The sequence below is a fragment of the Gallus gallus genome, chromosome 6 (assembly GCF_016699485.2).
Source record: "Gallus gallus isolate bGalGal1 chromosome 6, bGalGal1.mat.broiler.GRCg7b, whole genome shotgun sequence".
Taxonomy (NCBI): Eukaryota; Metazoa; Chordata; class Aves; order Galliformes; family Phasianidae; genus Gallus; species Gallus gallus.
In genome coordinates, this window is record NC_052537.1 from 18201609 (window position 1) to 18217980 (window position 16372).

Below are 16372 nucleotides of genomic sequence, written 5' to 3' on the forward strand. Positions count from 1 at the left end.
GCATTATCACATCATAAAATCATCAAATCATAGAATGAATCATGGAATGGTTTGGGTTGGAAGAGACCTCTAACGTTATCTAGTTCCAACCTCTCTGCTATAGGCAAGGACACCTCCCTCTAGACCAGGTTGCTCAAAGCCCTGTCCAGCCTGGCCTTGAATGCTTCTGAGGACAGGGCATTCACAACCTCACTGGGTAACCTGTTCCAGTGTCTCACCACCTTCACAGTCAAGAATTTCTTCCTAATATCTAGTCTAAATATACTCTCTTCCAGTTTAAAACCATTTCCCCTTGTCCTTTAACTATTTGCCCTTAGAAATAAACTAGCTGCTGGCTTCCAGAAGACAGTGAAGAGCTGTTCACAGTCACCAAGGTTATCTGCTCCTAGCCTGGACTATGGGCTTACATCTGGAGGTTACTAACACTCTTAAAAGTCATGAGTCTGTGTTTGCAGAATACCGATTATGCTATGCATAAATCCAGCTATGGATGGGAGTTGTGGTTTGCATGCCTGTCTTTGTACACTGGTGGTGTGTCTCAGCTTCCTTAGGCTATATCTATTATCTGACTCGTAGTTACCTGGGAGTATATTTGCTGCTGAACTGATCAACTGTATAGCTATAATGCAAAGGTTATCTGGCTCTTCATCCAGAACAGTCTGGCAAAATGAAGTCTAGTTTATGTTCTTTGCATTGCAGGTAGAATAACCTTGTATGGTAAGTCAGATCTTGAAGATGAATCAGGGTTTGTAAGTCCTAAGTCAGTGTTGTTGCCTGGACTTAAAGCAGTCCTTGCTAAGTTGCTAACCTGTGTTGTGTCTGTCAGTCACTAGAACGAACTAGTCAAGTCTTCAACTCTAACGTGTTCTGACTCAACTCTAACCCTCTGCTACAGAATTCCCTGGTCTTAAAGCCTGCTAGTAAATAACAGCAACAAAAAGGCCTCTAGCGTTTCTGATTGTTTGAAACAGGCCTCCTCCCAGTCATAATGATGCATATGTCATTAAATAGGTATAAACCTTGCTTTGATTTGTAGGAGTTGAAGGGGCTTTGAATAACTAAAAAATTTCTGGTCTGTTTGTCAGTAGTAGCAGTTTGTCCTAGTGAATTTCTCCTGGTATGGTTATGATCCTTTCTCTTCCAGGCTGATATGTTGGACTCCTAGACTTATAGGAGTAATTAGTTAGTAAAAAGATCATAGCTGATGGTAATGTTCTTGTGGTTTCTCATTTTCTTTTTCGTTTACTGTAAAAGTAACTGTGTCAGGATATGCTTCCTGGTTCCTGATTTTTCTACACAAAGTGCACCTTAGGTAATAGTTATCAGTGGTAGTATGTGGTGCCAAGTAGAGTAACTTCTGTTCACATTGGACCCGATGGCAGTTGAAAGGGAGGAGCCATCTCGTGTTGTCTCCGTGTGAGATGGGCCGGTAAAAGAAATGAGATTCTAAATGGTCCATTTCTCCCCCTCTCCCTGCCTATTCAGGATCTCATAGAGAAAGTGATGGTGCTGAGCAGGTCCATTGAGATGCTCCGAGGCACAGCAGAACCAGCGCCAGGCCCTGTCTTGGCAGAACAAATCACCCAGTATGCCAGTCTCCTGGCATCACAAGGATGCTTGGCAGCTGCAATGAATTACCTACCCAACAGCTCTAAAGAGGTGAGTGAGAAACAGGCTTTTGTGGGAAAGAGTACTGCATGGGGAAAATGATACTTTTAAAAGTGAGCTTTGGGTTTTACTTGTCTCAAGACTTAAGGTTTCACCTTAATTATGGTAATTCAGGAGTAGAGTTGTTATTTTGTTTTTCTAAGACGTAGCATCTGTATTCATTTTTTTTTTTGTGGCCCTTTTTGATCTGGGGCAAAGGAAGGAAGCTATAGAACTGTAAAACGGTTCCTGGGGACCATCGCTGGAAGGTAGTTTTCCAGGGAAACTACATCTAGTCCTGAAACTACCTGACAGAAGAAGGGAGTGGGGAGGTTACTTTAAAGTAAATCTGCCCAGTGCCCAAATGCAAGTGGGGCCTGGAGCAGGTATACTGTAGAGATTGGAGGAAGGATCGGTGAGACTTCATCTGCAAGGAAATATGTCCTAGATTCTGACACCTACAGGTTTTTTCTTTACTGCAGGCTATTGTGTAAGTGGCTTGTTTTGTAAATTGATGCCCAGTGCTCTGAATCAGCCTGCTTTGAATGCCTCCCCCTCATCCTCCATGTGAGGTTTTTGAGGCAATTCTAATGCATGGTTTGTTTCAGCTCCTGATCGAACAGCTCCGAGACCGACTCTTCCATGCTCAAGGAGAGAATGTGGGAGATCAGCCACCACCACCTTTCCCCTACACTCGTGTCAACGTAGGTGTCACGAAGCATGCATCTCCAGCAGCCCAGAGGGGCTCCACCCCTGAAGGAGCGGCACACAAAACAGATGGCAGACATCCAGAGAAGGTAAGACTGAAATTCACGTGCTTGTGTGAGAAGGAGGAAGGCTACTGGGTTGGGGAAAATGTATGAAGAATTATGAGCTGGTGCAGACTGCAGGCATTGAGGAACTTGTTAGCGATGTCCGCTCCTGAATTAAACACAAGTTCTTTGATAACACAGAATGGGCTGGATGGCTTCTTTCACAAAGCCCTTGCCCACATGATAAGAAAAGGGATTGCTCTTCTATATCCACCTCACCCTTGGATCTTAGTAAAACTAGTGCACTTTGGCTTCATCTCAGTTCTTGCACAAGAAATTTGTGTTCAGAAGGGTTTGGTTCCATTATTTCATTATTCCTCCATTATTTCTTCTGGTTGTGCTTCCAGGAAGTCACAGCATGGGAACTGGTTCCTAAAGGCTAATCCTTATGAAAGCCTGAGAATACTATGAAGAGTGTGGTTCCCAGCTTCATGAACAAACTATGTGGTGTGAAAGGGAGGGTCATCAAGTCTTGTACCAGCAGGGAAAACAGCACCCACCCTTCTGCTCTTTGCCTTTTCCTGCCAAACACACTTAGGGGTGGAAAGAGGTCCACTGTGCTCCCGATAGCAATGAGGCCTCTGATCCAATCTATCCAGAGCACTGATGAAAAGCAGAGTCTTCTCTTACCTGAAAAGTAACAGAGATAGAAAGTGAGGCTGGTGTGTGTGTGTGTGTGTGTCCTATATGACTCTGACCATTTCAAATTTCTTCGTTTTTTAATTACAGCCCAACTATCAGTCATCATTTGCCCCTTCAGCACCCTCTCAGCCTTCAGTGCCTTCATTTTTCCCACCTCAGCCAGTGCCAGCAATGTCTGCAGCACCTCACCATGTTGTCCCTCCCCAGACCAGCTCTAGTCCACAAACAAGTATCTATTCCAGAGGACTGCCATACCCACAGTACAACGTGGGCATGGTTCCAGCAACGGCTTCAGGGCCAGGTAAGCATTGTCTGATAGCTGTTGCCATTATCCAGAAATTCCTTAGATTTTCTTAGACTAAAGCCATAGGTATAAGTGACTGCTTTGCCTCATTCTCACAGGTCTATTTTACTTGCAAAAAAACAAATTAGCAGTCAGAGAAGCTTCTCAGCACTTCTGCCATATCTAGTTCTAGAAACTGTTGATGCCCTGTTACTGTTTAGACATAAAACAAGTGATGCACATGCACTATCTTTCTTGTTCGTAGCTCTGTCACAGTCTCAGCCATTCAGCCCGGTAGGAGCCAGACCTGTTGGTCCTGCTCCCTTCCCCAGCCAGCCGCCTCTGTCAGGACAGTCCATGCCCATGACATCTCCTGGTGTTCTACCATCTGGACCTGCTTTGTTCGCTCCTGCCTCAATCCCAGCATCTCAGCCTCCTGCAGCCTGTCCTCTTCCAGTGGCAGCTCCTCTAGGTTTTTCATCAGCACCATTCAGCAGCCCCATGAACGTGGGTTACCCTCAGGGAGGTCCTGGAGCTCCATCTACAAAGCCTCTGCCAGCAGCCAGCCTTCCTCCTCCTCCCATAGGTAAGTACTGTCTGTGTCACCTGTGTGTACAGGATGCTCCTGGATGCAGTTTGTTGTAAGTAGTGGACATGGGCCTTCTGAGCTCTGGTCTGCCACTTTAAGGTCTGAATGTGATATTATCTGAGGCCAACCTAATGGACATATTTTGCTGAGTGCTGCTGTGGTGGTGAGATACAGCAGTGATTATGGTTTTATTCAGGCTGTTCAGCCACTGTGTCCCTCAGGCTGTGGTTACAAGATGCTGTCTTTTCTGGTTCCCAGTGTGCCTTTGAGCAGTGGTTCACTCCAGAGGCATCTAGTCTGACTGAAAGGGTGGTAGTTCCCAAGGAATGCATGGTGGAAGGCTTGCTGATCTTATCCCTGCTTCTGTAACTTAAATGAGAAGTGCAGTTGAAGTGCTGGGATAGCAAGGTGGTTCTTTTCTGTATGTGGGGTACCCCTTGCCTAGCTTCAAGATAAAATTCTTGTGTGCCATGCTACAATTGTCCTCATTGTTTCCTTTTGCCATAATTCCTTGCCCTGGAATTCTCTTCTGGTTTCCTCTATGCAGTGCACTAAATCTGGAGCCTTTCCCCTCTGGGTTTGTGGATTGTGTCCAGCCCAGCCTGCAGGTCATGTGAAGTCTTTACAGCACGATGAAGAAGCAGCATGTTGGTCCTAGTTCCCAGTGAATGGGCATTTACTATTTCTGTTTCCCACAACATCATTCCATCTGGTGCTTGATAGTTCTTTGCCTTCTGTCTAAGGGGTGGGTTTAGCCAGTCTGTTGAGACCCCTAACAACAAAGCTGACAATCCTTAGACCTTTGAGCAGATGCTTTTCCAAGCTACACATATTCTGTGAAATGAAGGAACTGTGGCTTTGAAGTTTGCCTCCACCTGGAATCATTTGCTGGTTTAACCAAAGATAGCAAATCCCGCTCTGTAAAGCCTATGGGGACTAAATACAAAGAGTCTAAGTCTGTTCAAATTTCTTCTGAAAAGCTAGTGGATGGTAGTCCAGGGACATTACTTGCTGAGTAAAAGCTGTTGGTGATGATGACTGTCCCACCCTGCCTTGATTTTCAGGTTTCTTCCCTTGGCTAGATCCCCACGTGGATCATGCAGGTAGTACACAGAGAAGCTTCCAGACCTGTCGGGGAGGCAGTGTTGCTGCTTCCAGTGAAACATCGAGTGTGTGCATGTTTAGTGTGTGTGCATGTGTGCATGCTCATTGCTTTTCTTTGCATGTCTGTGGAGCTGTGCAGCCAGGGTACAGGATATACTTGTCCAGGGGGCTGGTAAGTGACAGCTGTGGGTGTTGCAAGTAAAATGATAAAACTACTGTTACTCATGAGTCTGAGTACAGAAGACAGGGACTTCTTCTCTATTTGCCTCCAGTTTTGGAAGAATTAGAGCATTCTCAATCCGTGTCCCTTCTATCAGCTACTGGACCAGTGGGGCATGGTCTGCTCCTTTCTTGGTTCTCCAGGCAATGAACAGTCCAGTGGTTATAACTCACCTCATTTTTTTTCCCTGTAACACTCTCAGACTCATGCATGGCTTTGCTTGTGCTTTCCCCGGTTAGACTGAAAGAAAGGAGGTCCAACACAGTCAGTGATGGAGTAGAGCTTCCCATGCAGAGTCTGGGAACTCTCTTCCAAGGAAAATTGAAAAGTCCTCTTGGCTTTAGTTATAGGATAAAGCTGGGGTTTGAATCTCCATCTTCTGGGGGAAAGTTGAACTGCAGAGCTTTTTAGACTGGTGCTTTGTATTGATTAAACTCTTTGGAATTCATGGATGATGGAAAATAGGTATCTCCCAATCTATACTATCAGTAGGGTAAGAATCAGTGTCTTATTGGGGTGGCTCTGCGCAGTGACTGATTGTACTAGAGGCCATCTGCCGGGCACAAAAGATTATCCAGAGAGTCTCAGCTTTGTGTAGGAAATCAAAATACTGAGTACGTACTTACAGCACCTGGCAGTCCTCACTATCCTTGCTATGTAGAACAGGAGTCCAGAAAGGGAGTTGCCCTTCCAACAGGGAAACAAAGGGCTCAATGATTCCCTGTTAAAGGAGAGATGGTTCCAAGGCAAGGACACCAAACACTTCCTCAGGCTGAAGATGCCCTGTGATAATTCACTGCTGAGAAGTTCCTTTCTCCTGGCAGCATTTAGCCCCAGTAAATACTGATGGAACCGTACAGCATGCCTGGATGAGCAGTGCAAATAAGTTTCCTTGAAGAGTGCTTTCTTGGCTGCTGCTGTCCTGGTTTTGATAGGTTACATTTTTTAACCTGAAAAGGAACTGTAAGATTTTTGCAATCTAGCCAAACTTACTGCTTTGTAAACTCCTGAATGCAGGCTCATGGTGAAATTCTCACTAGTATGCTGAAGAAAGTTCTTCACTTGTAGAAATCCCGTGCTCTCAGTGAGCATCAAGTACAGGGTAAAGGATAATAATATGTTGGCTGATCTCATTTCTGGCTAGGATAATCCCCGACTCCATCCTGTGACAGTTGTGGGTTTTCTAGCACAAGCATTGCTGGAGACTGCTGCCATGGAGCATTCCGTTCAGAGTTGATGAGAAATTGTCTTTCACAAGTAGGATAGACAAGGCAGTCAGGGTTTTATTCCAGCAAAATGCAGCAAAGTCCTGTTGTCTCGTGTCTGCTGATTAAGTGCCTGGCTTAAAGACTATAATTTAAATAGCTGTTTCCTGTGAGGATTCAAAGTGCCACTGGACTGGAACAGTGCCAGGGACTGCTAGGCCACAAGCTTGGTGGGGGCCAGCAGAGTTCTAGGGCACAGAATCCCCAAGCTACAAATAAGTGCCAATTTAATTAAACTGCTGATCCAAACTCATCAGAGAGTGAGTCTTGAAATCATGGGAAAAGGGAAGGCAGAAAGATGCTGCCAGAATTTTAATAATAAACGTAATTAAAGTAATGAAGCACCTTTAGCATCTTTCCTCTGTGATTTTTAAAGCTCAGTTGAGGATCAGTGGCTCATTAAGTGTGGCACTGAGCAATTTTGATATTGCCCCTTAGAGTTATGCTGCTTTCTCACAGATTCTTCCCATCTTATGGACCTGAGGTTATTAAGATCAACATGACAGAAGAAGCACTGGGGTTTTCTGTAGAGATCCAGATACTCTTACAAGACAGCAGCAGACAAGTTGGTTGGAATTTGACCTTAGCAGAATGAAGTGTGGTTGCAGATCTTTTGATGTCATGTGATCTGATGGATTTTTAATTACCTGGAGTGGGGTTTGAGGCTACGCACCACAAAAATGTCTGCTGAGAAACCCCTCTGATCCCAAGGTATTAATGGCCAAGTCTGTTCCTTTCTAGGTAGGAAGCCAGCAAATTTTCCTAAGCTTTCGTCTTGAATGTCCTTTTGAAAGGGGAAAAATTCAACCCACCTCCAAACTCTTCCTCCTCCTATCACAGCAACCTGTTCCACTGTGGAATTCCACAGTGAGGCACTTGTGCAAGCATTAGTGAGAAAACTTCTCACCAATAGCATAGCTTCTATTGCAGTATCACAGCGCTAGATTTTCTGTCCAGGGAACCCCAAGAAGTCCCTGAACATACATGCGTGCAAAGTTCCACTCTGACTCTGAGACTGACTTCTGCAGCCTATGCAATATGTGGAACGCTTCAGGTAGTTGCAGAAAAGGCTTTCTGTGTGGTTCTGAGGGTGTGCCAAGACAGTCTCATCAGACATTGCCTCTTGAAGCATGTGTATGTGCTGAGAATGTAATTAAGAAAGAAAAGGAAGAGAGAACGGTTTTCTGGTCTGTCAGCTGGACCTTAAATTTCTCAACTGAAATGGTCTGAAGGTACAGTGGTGGGGAATTAGAGCCATGAGCCCTTTAGCTAAGGGGAATTCCAAGCCATGAATTGCTGCTGTGGCCATCTTCTCAAAGCCTGACGTCTGTGTCTTGTTTGCTCTCCTGACAGCTCAGGAATCTTGGACTGATCCCTCTACTGCAAGAGGAAGCCTTCAGAAGAAAAAGGTAAGCTTTGGGCTGAAATATGTGCTGGTTGTCCTTTAGCTAGGGAACTGCATGCAATAGATATGTTCCTTTAAATGCTTATTGTCACACTCAGCTGCTCTCATGTTGACCTGTCCAGTTCTACATGATGTGCAACACTAGAACTGCAATCTGAATCATCTCAACTCTTTGCCATCCAAATTTATATACTGTTATCTAAGGTGGCTGTTTTATAACATGGTCATCATCTGTGATGTAGCATTACTCTCTCATTACTTCCCAGACTGACTATAGTCACCTATTGCTAGAGATACAGATTTAACCTTATCACTGTGCGCTCACATCTTTTTTTGATTTGGATTGGAAGATCATGGTCAATTCACACCTGACAGCTGGGGGCAGCATTTCCCCTCAGCACAGTGAGACCTGCAGTGATTTTCCTCAGAAGCTTGATAGGGGCTGATATAGCACCATGTTGGCCCCGCTGCTCCCTGATCTGTAGTGATTGCATTGGAGGGCCTGTAAGCTGAGCAGTTTTGCAACAAATGCTCTCAATACCCTGTTTCTGTTACTGCTGCCTGCTTGCAGGTGTGACAAGAAGCTTCTTTGGCACCATTCCCACCCCCAACTCCTCTTCTTTAGCTTGGAAGAGACTTCTCACCCTTTTTCTGGCAGCATAGCTGGGAACCTGCTTCAGGCTGTGCTCACTACAACAGGATTAGCCTCTTGTTAAAGCCATCTCCTTTTGATCTAGCCCTGTCAAAGTGAATCTATCCTGACTCTGTGGCTTAGCAGGGGCGCAATGAAGTGTTTGCAAGAGGATTCTCCCCCCATGTCGTGGGATTTTCCCCAGCACTTGCTCTGCTGGACACTTTACTGCTGCTAATCTCTACATTCAGGACTCGTGCCGTTGCAGAGCCAAGGCAGCTTTCTGAGGACCAGTGCTTTCAGGGGCAACGGATCTCTTTGTCTGAACAAATTCAGAGTGGTTTTCTTGCTGTTGCTTTGACTGTTCATCTAGGATGCAAGAGGAAGGGCCCCGTGCTCTTGAGGGGGCTTGAAAGAACAGAGATGTGTTATACATCTTGAGAACTAAGCTCTCTGAAAGTTAGAAAGGAAGTTGAATTTGATTGTGGAGAGAATAACCAGACCTCTTTCCTTGGACTTGTATTTTTGTTTGTTTTCAGCACAGATTTTTTTTCTTTAATCTTATTTTTCTGACAGCTGCCTGAGAAATTTGCTCCTCTAGCTCCCATCACAGCTCCTGTAATGAGCCTGCCCACTGAGCCCCAAGGGATCCATCCTCAGCTCTCCAGGCTGCAAGAATCTGGCCAGTCACCCCCAGGAGCACCCAAGGAAGGCAGCCTGCAGGTATCAAGGGAAAGTGTGACGTTTCCCAGCCACCAGCTCCTTGTCAAGTAGAAAAATGTCTTGGCTTTCGAGATACTTATTTCTTGGCAGCTGCAGGGTTTATGTGCCTGCTTCTCGGCCCTTATAAAACATTTCTGCCTGAGTGCTAGAGAAATTGCTACCAGGATGGAAAATAACACCTGTCTGTAACTAGAAGGGAGGCAGGCTGTCAGCCTTCTGAAAGGTGGGAATCCACAGAGGCCTGAAACTATACTGTAGTCTGTGCTTCCAGGTATTCTCTGAGTTTGACAAAGGGTGAAATTCTTCCTGTTCATAGTTGCAGGAGGGGAGTCTACCTACTCCTCCCTCTTGTAGTCCTGTTTATTCATCTGTTTCTCTCTCTGTCAGTATCACCAGCTACCTGCAGAGAAAGTTGAGAAGAAGGAGGTGCCTCCTGAACACCAGGGTCTGAAGACCACACTTGAAGGGTTGGTGCAACGCTGCTCTGCTGTTGCCACTGATCCAGTAAGTGGACCTGGTCTTTGGCTGCTTTGTCCTCACTGATGTTTGACTGATGTTTCTGTCTGCATTAGAGAGGAAGAGGCTTCTTTATGTAACTAGGTCATTTTTCCATTTGCTTCCCTTCTTTAGGCCATGGGCTTGTCCATTTCGTGGGATCTGAGATGCATTCTCTAACAGTTACCCACTACCTCTTATTGCCTCTCTGGAGCAATGGTTCTGTACTCCTAGCTCTTTAAGGAAAGCAGAAGAAATTACCCAGCTAATTTAGCTTCCTTTTCCATGGTTTTATGCATAGGTAGTTACTGCAGAATGGCTGGCAGTATGAGCTCTCAGAGGGAAAGGCTAAGATACACTGAAAGAGAAAGCCATACAAGCATTGTGTTTGAGTCACTGTAACTTCTCCAGCCCATCTCCTAGAAAGTTTTCCCCCTAGGGATGGAAAGACCTATGGTTTGGACGTAATAGTCTGAAGCTCTAAGCTGATGTGGAATTTGAGTGGCTGGATTGGTAGAGCAATGCAATATACCTGAATTCCTAAGCCTGCCAGCCCTGTCCCAGCATTGCCCAGAGCTAGGCATTTCTATCCACAGTGTAATGTACCTTTTGAGTGGATTATCCAAGGTGGGGCAACCAGATCTTCAGTACTCAGACCCTTTTTCTTGGTGGTTACATAGAGTAGGAAGAATATTTCCTGCCTTCCTCAAGGGGACCAGGGTTTCTGCTTCTAAGCTTCTGTTTAGGTGAACCATGGTGAATATCCAGTGGGTCAGTTAATGAATATTTCCCCAGCTTTGAAAGTAGTTGCTCTGTCCTGTAGTCTGAAGGCCATTTGTTAGAAGGGACAAATGTCTAGGCTGTGAGGCAGAAAATGGGACAAATCCAGTCTCCTGTCTTGGTGAGAATACCTGCGTGTTCATGCGCATAGCAAGGATGTGTCCAGTTTGTATCTCAGTCTCTGGAATATACAGGGAGTAGTGTGTTTGAAGCCCTGTCTGAGCTAGCAATGTCTGTTTTACTTTAGAAAACTCGAAGGAAGCTAGAGGATGCATTGCAGCGGCTGGAGACCTTGTATGACAAACTCCGTGAGCAGGCAGTAAGTGTATACCTGCGTTCCCTGTTATTTTTACAGGATATGTAATTATTAGACTAGTTTCTTGATCCCATTTCTGAACTGTGCTGTGGACCCTGGTGTCTGTTCCAGTATTTCCAGTACATACCCTCTTAAGAAAGCAAAGGGATTGCAAAACCTTATAATGCTCCTTGAGTCCAGCCAACTTTAGCTATTCTTCCTTAACCTTGGCCCAGAAGTAGAGTAAGGATGAGCTGTGAGGGGCTATTTGTAGGGTGGTTTTCCTCCCAGGAAGCGTACACACACACGTGCTTGTGCATTCTAGATGGGGAGGAACATTTGTTAAGGAATGTTCTGGGGGTGGTTATGAACCTAATGTATCCTCCAGCTAAGAGGATACTGCTGATGCCAATTGCTGGAGGGTTATCAATCAAGGGAAGAACCTTTGTAACATATCTTTTCTGTGAGTGTCCACTTCATACCTGAATAGAGATGAGATTCTGTGCTAGGTGGACCTTTGATGTTCTCAAATACATTGGATATTCATTTAATGTTGAAGTGTCACTATGTAGGACCTGTGTTAACTATAACTTAACCTAGGTATTGGATTAATGTTTACTATGGGCTAGGAAACTGAGAGATGGAGTGGGCTGTCCCTCCTGTCAATGCCTGGCTTTGTAGGTGCTGCATTTAGTGAGGACCAGGTAGAGAGCAGGAGAGAGGGGTATGGAGGGAGTTGGGGTCCTGTGTTACAGCACTAAGGATGTTGACTCATTTCTGCTTCTCCCCACAGCTGTCTCCAGCTATCCTCATGGGTCTCCATGAAATTGCCCGCTGCATTGAAGCTAGGAACTACCAACAGGGTCTCATGGTTCACACCCAGGTGGTGAGCAGCAGCAGTTTCAGTGAAGTGTCTGGTTTCATGCCTGTCCTGAAAGTCCTCATGACCATTGCTGGCAAGCTGAATGTGTAATATGTGGAGCAGCTGGTACAGTGCACATACTGAGCTGGTGGACTCCCTCACCTGTCAATGTGCTGCAGGTTGTGGACTCTTCTTCTGACTCTGGAGAAATAAGTCTGCGCCTGGAACCGTGCTGGACCAGTATGCCTGGCCCCATCTATTCTCCAGACAGCCAGGAGTCTGAATATCCTGGAGACTGCTCTCTGTCTGTCTCTATCCCTCCCTCCCTCTCTCTTTCTCTATCCCCCCACATTCCCTTCAAGTCCACTTCCCAGCCCAGGGCTCTCAGTTTCAGGTGTCCAGGTAGCACAGAGATCCCCAAGGACTGCTCTGCGTTAGACTCCTTTTCCCTGATCCCCTAGCACAAAGGGGAAACTCCTTCCGGGTTGATACTGCTTTTGTATAGGAGACAAACAGATGACACCTTGGGCTCTACTCCCTGCTGCCTCAGTGACAGCTGCCTCTTCTGGGACCTAAGATGGGGTGCCTCTGCTCCATTGGGCTGCAGGCAGGATCTCTTCTCTGGTTCCTCCTTTATCTTCATTCTAATCTTCAACTCCTCTCTTACCCCTCTGCTTCCATACGTGCTACAACTAAGGTTACCTGCCAGCCTACTCTGGGCTAGCTTTGGTTCTCTCTTTCTTCTTCACCCAGCCCTCTTTTCATAGAAAGTAAACAGAAGACAGCTATCCGCTGCATCCTCCAGTATCCTTTTTCACTCCCATAAGCTGAAGGCTTGTGCCTTTGTTTTAGGCCCGGGGCTGAATTTTTTTTTTTCCCCCTTCTAGTTCTTGGGACTCGCCCATTCAGGAATGCTAGCAGATTGGGATGCTCTGTTTACTCCAACCCAGAGCCAGCAGCCTTGTGTTTGGGCTAAAAGCTGCACTGGCTGCCTGGCCTTTTTCACTTCCTCTGTTAGCACAGTGGGCTTATTGCCAACTGATGTTGTGTAAAGGCTTCCTACCTTGGGATTTCCAGGTCTAAGGCTTCCAGTCTAAGGGCTTTAAAAGCAACAGAGATTGTACAGGTCCCTTAAAGACCAGCCCAGACTTGAGCAAAAGGAGAAGCCTCCTGACACAATAATAGAAATGTGCTGCAGTAGGTGGCATTGACAGGTCCCAAGGACACGGCTGTACTGACACTTGCCATTACTGTGGCATTTCCTCTGGGGTAAAACAAGTGAATGAAGCATGCCTGTCCTGTGGAAGAAGTCTGGGAAAGCAGATGAGATTTGTAGGGCGCTTCCACGTGCATCTTTCCTTCTGTTCCTCCCTCCTTGCCCTCTTCTCTTTCATGCTAACCAGGCAGTGCAGTCCTTGGACCCCAGCTGGGAGCGAGGTTTCTTCTCAGTGTTTGGCTACAGCCAGCCCCTGCTTCCTCTGCTTGCTACTTGAGTGATAATGCCATCATGGGTCTGCGGTTCAGTGACTTACACAATTCAGTCTGCTCTACCATGAGACTTAAGAGGGAGGGGGGGATCAGAGAAGGGAGGGAGAGGGTACATCTCATTCTCTCCTTTCCAGGTCAAAGTGCCTCCTTGTTGCTGCTTTGTTCTGTTTCTATTACTGTGGTTTGATGCACTGAGAGGTTACAGAACAGTGAAATAAAAGCTGTGTTTTGTGATGCTGCTAGCTTTTTTCATAGAGTTGATCTGAAGGCAGTTGCCTGTCATGTCTGGCTATATGGTTGTTCCTCTCAGTTTTCAGGGTTACCCACAGAGTTCTTAGCTTGGGTCGGGGAAGCAGATCTTGAATGGTGTGGGACAAACCAGATCATGGTCTCTGCTGGTGTGGGCAGCAAACATCCTGGTGTGGTGAGACCTCAGGCCTTACCTGTTCCCAGTGTTGCAGGGCCAGAGATGTGTTCTTCAGTCACCATCCTCAGCTCTGACTATCCATGTGCGTCAGGCACAGGAGGGTCTGTGAGGTGGCTGGAGTTCCCCTGGAGAATCACAGTCGTGTTGGGGATTTTATATTTCACTTGAGGAGTTGGAAAGGCATCAGTAAGTAAAGAGCCCTTGATGAGATCCTCTCCTGTTGGAAGCCACTGTTATGCCACTGAAGCAGTTATGCTTAAACTAGCATGCTGATCTGACCTCCTTTGCAGGAATCAAATGTATGCGGCTGAATTGTCAGTCCTTGCCTCTAGTTAATAACTTTAAGTCTGTTGGCTGATTTCAGGTAATCTTTTAAGGATGTAAGAAGGCTGAAGTGGAACATTAGTACTGAGATCAAGTGGGGAGAATGCTGTAATCTCTCTCTTTCTTTCTATATATGTATATATATCTGCCAGGTGGCTAGCTAGTATGCTTGTACAGGCTAGCCATCAGCAGACAGAAAACTCTGAAACATGCAGGGCTGTACTACACTGCTTGTGGTTGGAGGACTTGCAAGGTAGTAAAGGTTGAAAAAGATTGGATGGGGAAAATTTGAAGACCCATTGCAGGGAAGGGAGCAGAACTCACGAGGCTCTTAAGGTATCAGAGTGACAGTATGTGCATTCAGGGAAAACCAGCCTTTGTTATTTCTGCTCCCAGAGGTAAGTGGCAAGTATCAGGGAGACTTGCAGAGGTACAGCAGCCAAGAGAAGCAGTTGGCAACCAGTGTGGCCTCCTAGCTCTTCCCTGTCAGAGAGGTGCAGGGTGATGATTAAGGACTGCACTTATGTTGTGACCCTTCTGATGCTGAGCAAGTGAGCAGGTTGCTGGTGACATCCATTTGCTTAGTGAATACGTAAGGAAAGTCCTTAGGCATTTTGAGGTAATTTAACAAACCTGGTAGTTTGTAGACTCTGCCATTCTAAACTTCGTTGTAGCACCTGTGCAGCCCAGCCCTTTTGCTTCTTTAACTCAGGCTACTTGTAACACTGAGAAGTAAGGATTTTTTTCCCACGTGTTACTTGGATGTATTGGACTTCAGTTTGCTCCTGCGTGCACTGCTCTTGCTACACATGGGTTCATGCAGAGACCAGCCCTTTATGGTTCCTTTGCTGAGTCCTTTCTTATCCCCTCTGTCCCACTGTTGCTCAGTTCTGCTTCAGGTGAGCTCCATCCCTAAAATTTGTTAGGGAAACCAGGTGGCGGGGTGACCTGCTCAGAGTTCCCAGGGAGATGGGTGGCCAGACCTCCATCTCTGTGGCCCTGGGGCTTTCTGCTGCCTTGCAGATGCCGTTGGAAAGCACTGCTTCCATTGCAGCACTACGGCTGGTACCACTGTGCAGCCATGCTTCCCCCCGTGCGGGCACAATGCTGCCGCAGCATCCCTGTGCGGCTCAGCATGGAAAAAGCGTTTTCAGTTGGGTGAGAAGACCTTTGGGTTGACAAAGAATGGGGGGTGGGGGCAGGAGGAAGGGATCCCTGGGCATGGAGAACGGGGCTCTAATCCTGTTGCAGATAACATGTCTGCGGGCTAGGTTTGTGTGTGTTTGGGGGAGCTGCAGGGGCAGAGATTGTTAGGCAGTATTTGTTTGTAAAGCCACTTGCTCTGAAGATAATGCTTGCACTAACTTCTATTGAGAGAGCAGTGTGAGTCCCTACAAAGTCCTTTCCCAAAGTGTCTTTGAAGCCAAGAACCCATTGAAAGGAAGAAAGGCCAAGAGAGGGGATTAGTTTGTTCAGCAGCTGTGAATTTCAGTGGGAGGCTGATGAACTCCAAAGTCTTTGTTGGGATTTTTTTTGTATGGAGCCCTGCTGGAGGGAGAGACCCACACGGGGGCCGCGGCCTTAGACAAGAAGGAATCCGAAGCGGCAGGGAGCTGTAAGCGGGCCACAAGGACTTTTCCCAAACACTTTTCGGAAAAGGTGTTGTGAAGAGAGCGGAGGGGGATTAGCATGTGAAATGACACTTTCCATTGACTCCGCAGAGGGGAGGGGAAAAGGGCCGGCTGGCTGATTTATTAGCATTTTGTTCCCTTTTCTGTTCTGCTCCCCGGCAGCCCCCCTCCTCCTGGAGACCTCTGAAGAGGTTTGGATTGGAAAAGGGAGCGGGGGGTGCCTGTTTGTGTGTCATCTGGGCGAAGGTGACCACCTGGGAAGCTGAATGTAAATATTTCTCCTCTGAGGAATGCGCCTTCATTAAACCGAAATGAATACATGGAAGCATCCAATCCCACCGCACAATGGCCACAGTGCCTTTACTGCTCAGGGCCACTCTCACCGGGGAGGGGGACCTCTCCGGGCCCCGACCCGCTGCTGAGGTCAGCACATTTTGCAGCTGCGCCGTCGCCATTTTGTCCCGCGGGAAGCAAGGCGTGCTGGTGGGGCCCTGCTTGCAGTGCTCCTTGCGACGGGAATGTGGGGATGGGGACCCGTTCCCCTTTGCCAACGGGCATCACTGTGCCCAGTGGGTGCATCCCGGCCCAGGCTGCAGCCTGCACGGGGTGCTTGTGTGGGGTATGGCGCACGGCGGCAGTGGGGGCACAGAGAGCAGGGAGTGGAAGCTCTGCTCCATGCCTTGCAGCTGTCCTCAGGCCAGCTCTGTCAGGCAGGAAGGCCTCTGTGGCTCTTAGCCCTCCTGCCCCAG

The 16372-nt window shown here is 46.9% G+C and overlaps 1 protein-coding gene across 6 annotated transcripts in view; it reads left to right on the forward strand.

The window, feature by feature from the left end:
- Positions 1-13475, forward strand: part of SEC31B (SEC31 homolog B, COPII coat complex component) — a 31798-nt gene extending 18323 nt beyond the window's left edge. For 5 of the 6 annotated variants that reach the window (XM_046943081.1, XM_004942109.5, XM_046943082.1 and 2 more), the window contains exons 18-27: positions 1486-1659; positions 2256-2444; positions 3189-3402; positions 3650-3970; positions 5038-5076; positions 7916-7971; positions 9175-9321; positions 9709-9825; positions 10844-10915; positions 11685-13475. In XM_046943081.1, coding sequence (XP_046799037.1) covers positions 1486-1659; positions 2256-2444; positions 3189-3402; positions 3650-3970; positions 5038-5076; positions 7916-7971; positions 9175-9321; positions 9709-9825; positions 10844-10915; positions 11685-11864 — 1509 coding nt within the window. In that variant the 3' untranslated portion in view covers positions 11865-13475. The remainder of the gene's footprint in view (positions 1-1485; positions 1660-2255; positions 2445-3188; positions 3403-3649; positions 3971-5037; positions 5077-7915; positions 7972-9174; positions 9322-9708; positions 9826-10843; positions 10916-11684) is intronic. The other variant, XM_001232875.7, reaches the window with a different exon arrangement.
- Positions 13476-16372: the final 2897 nt, after the last annotated feature.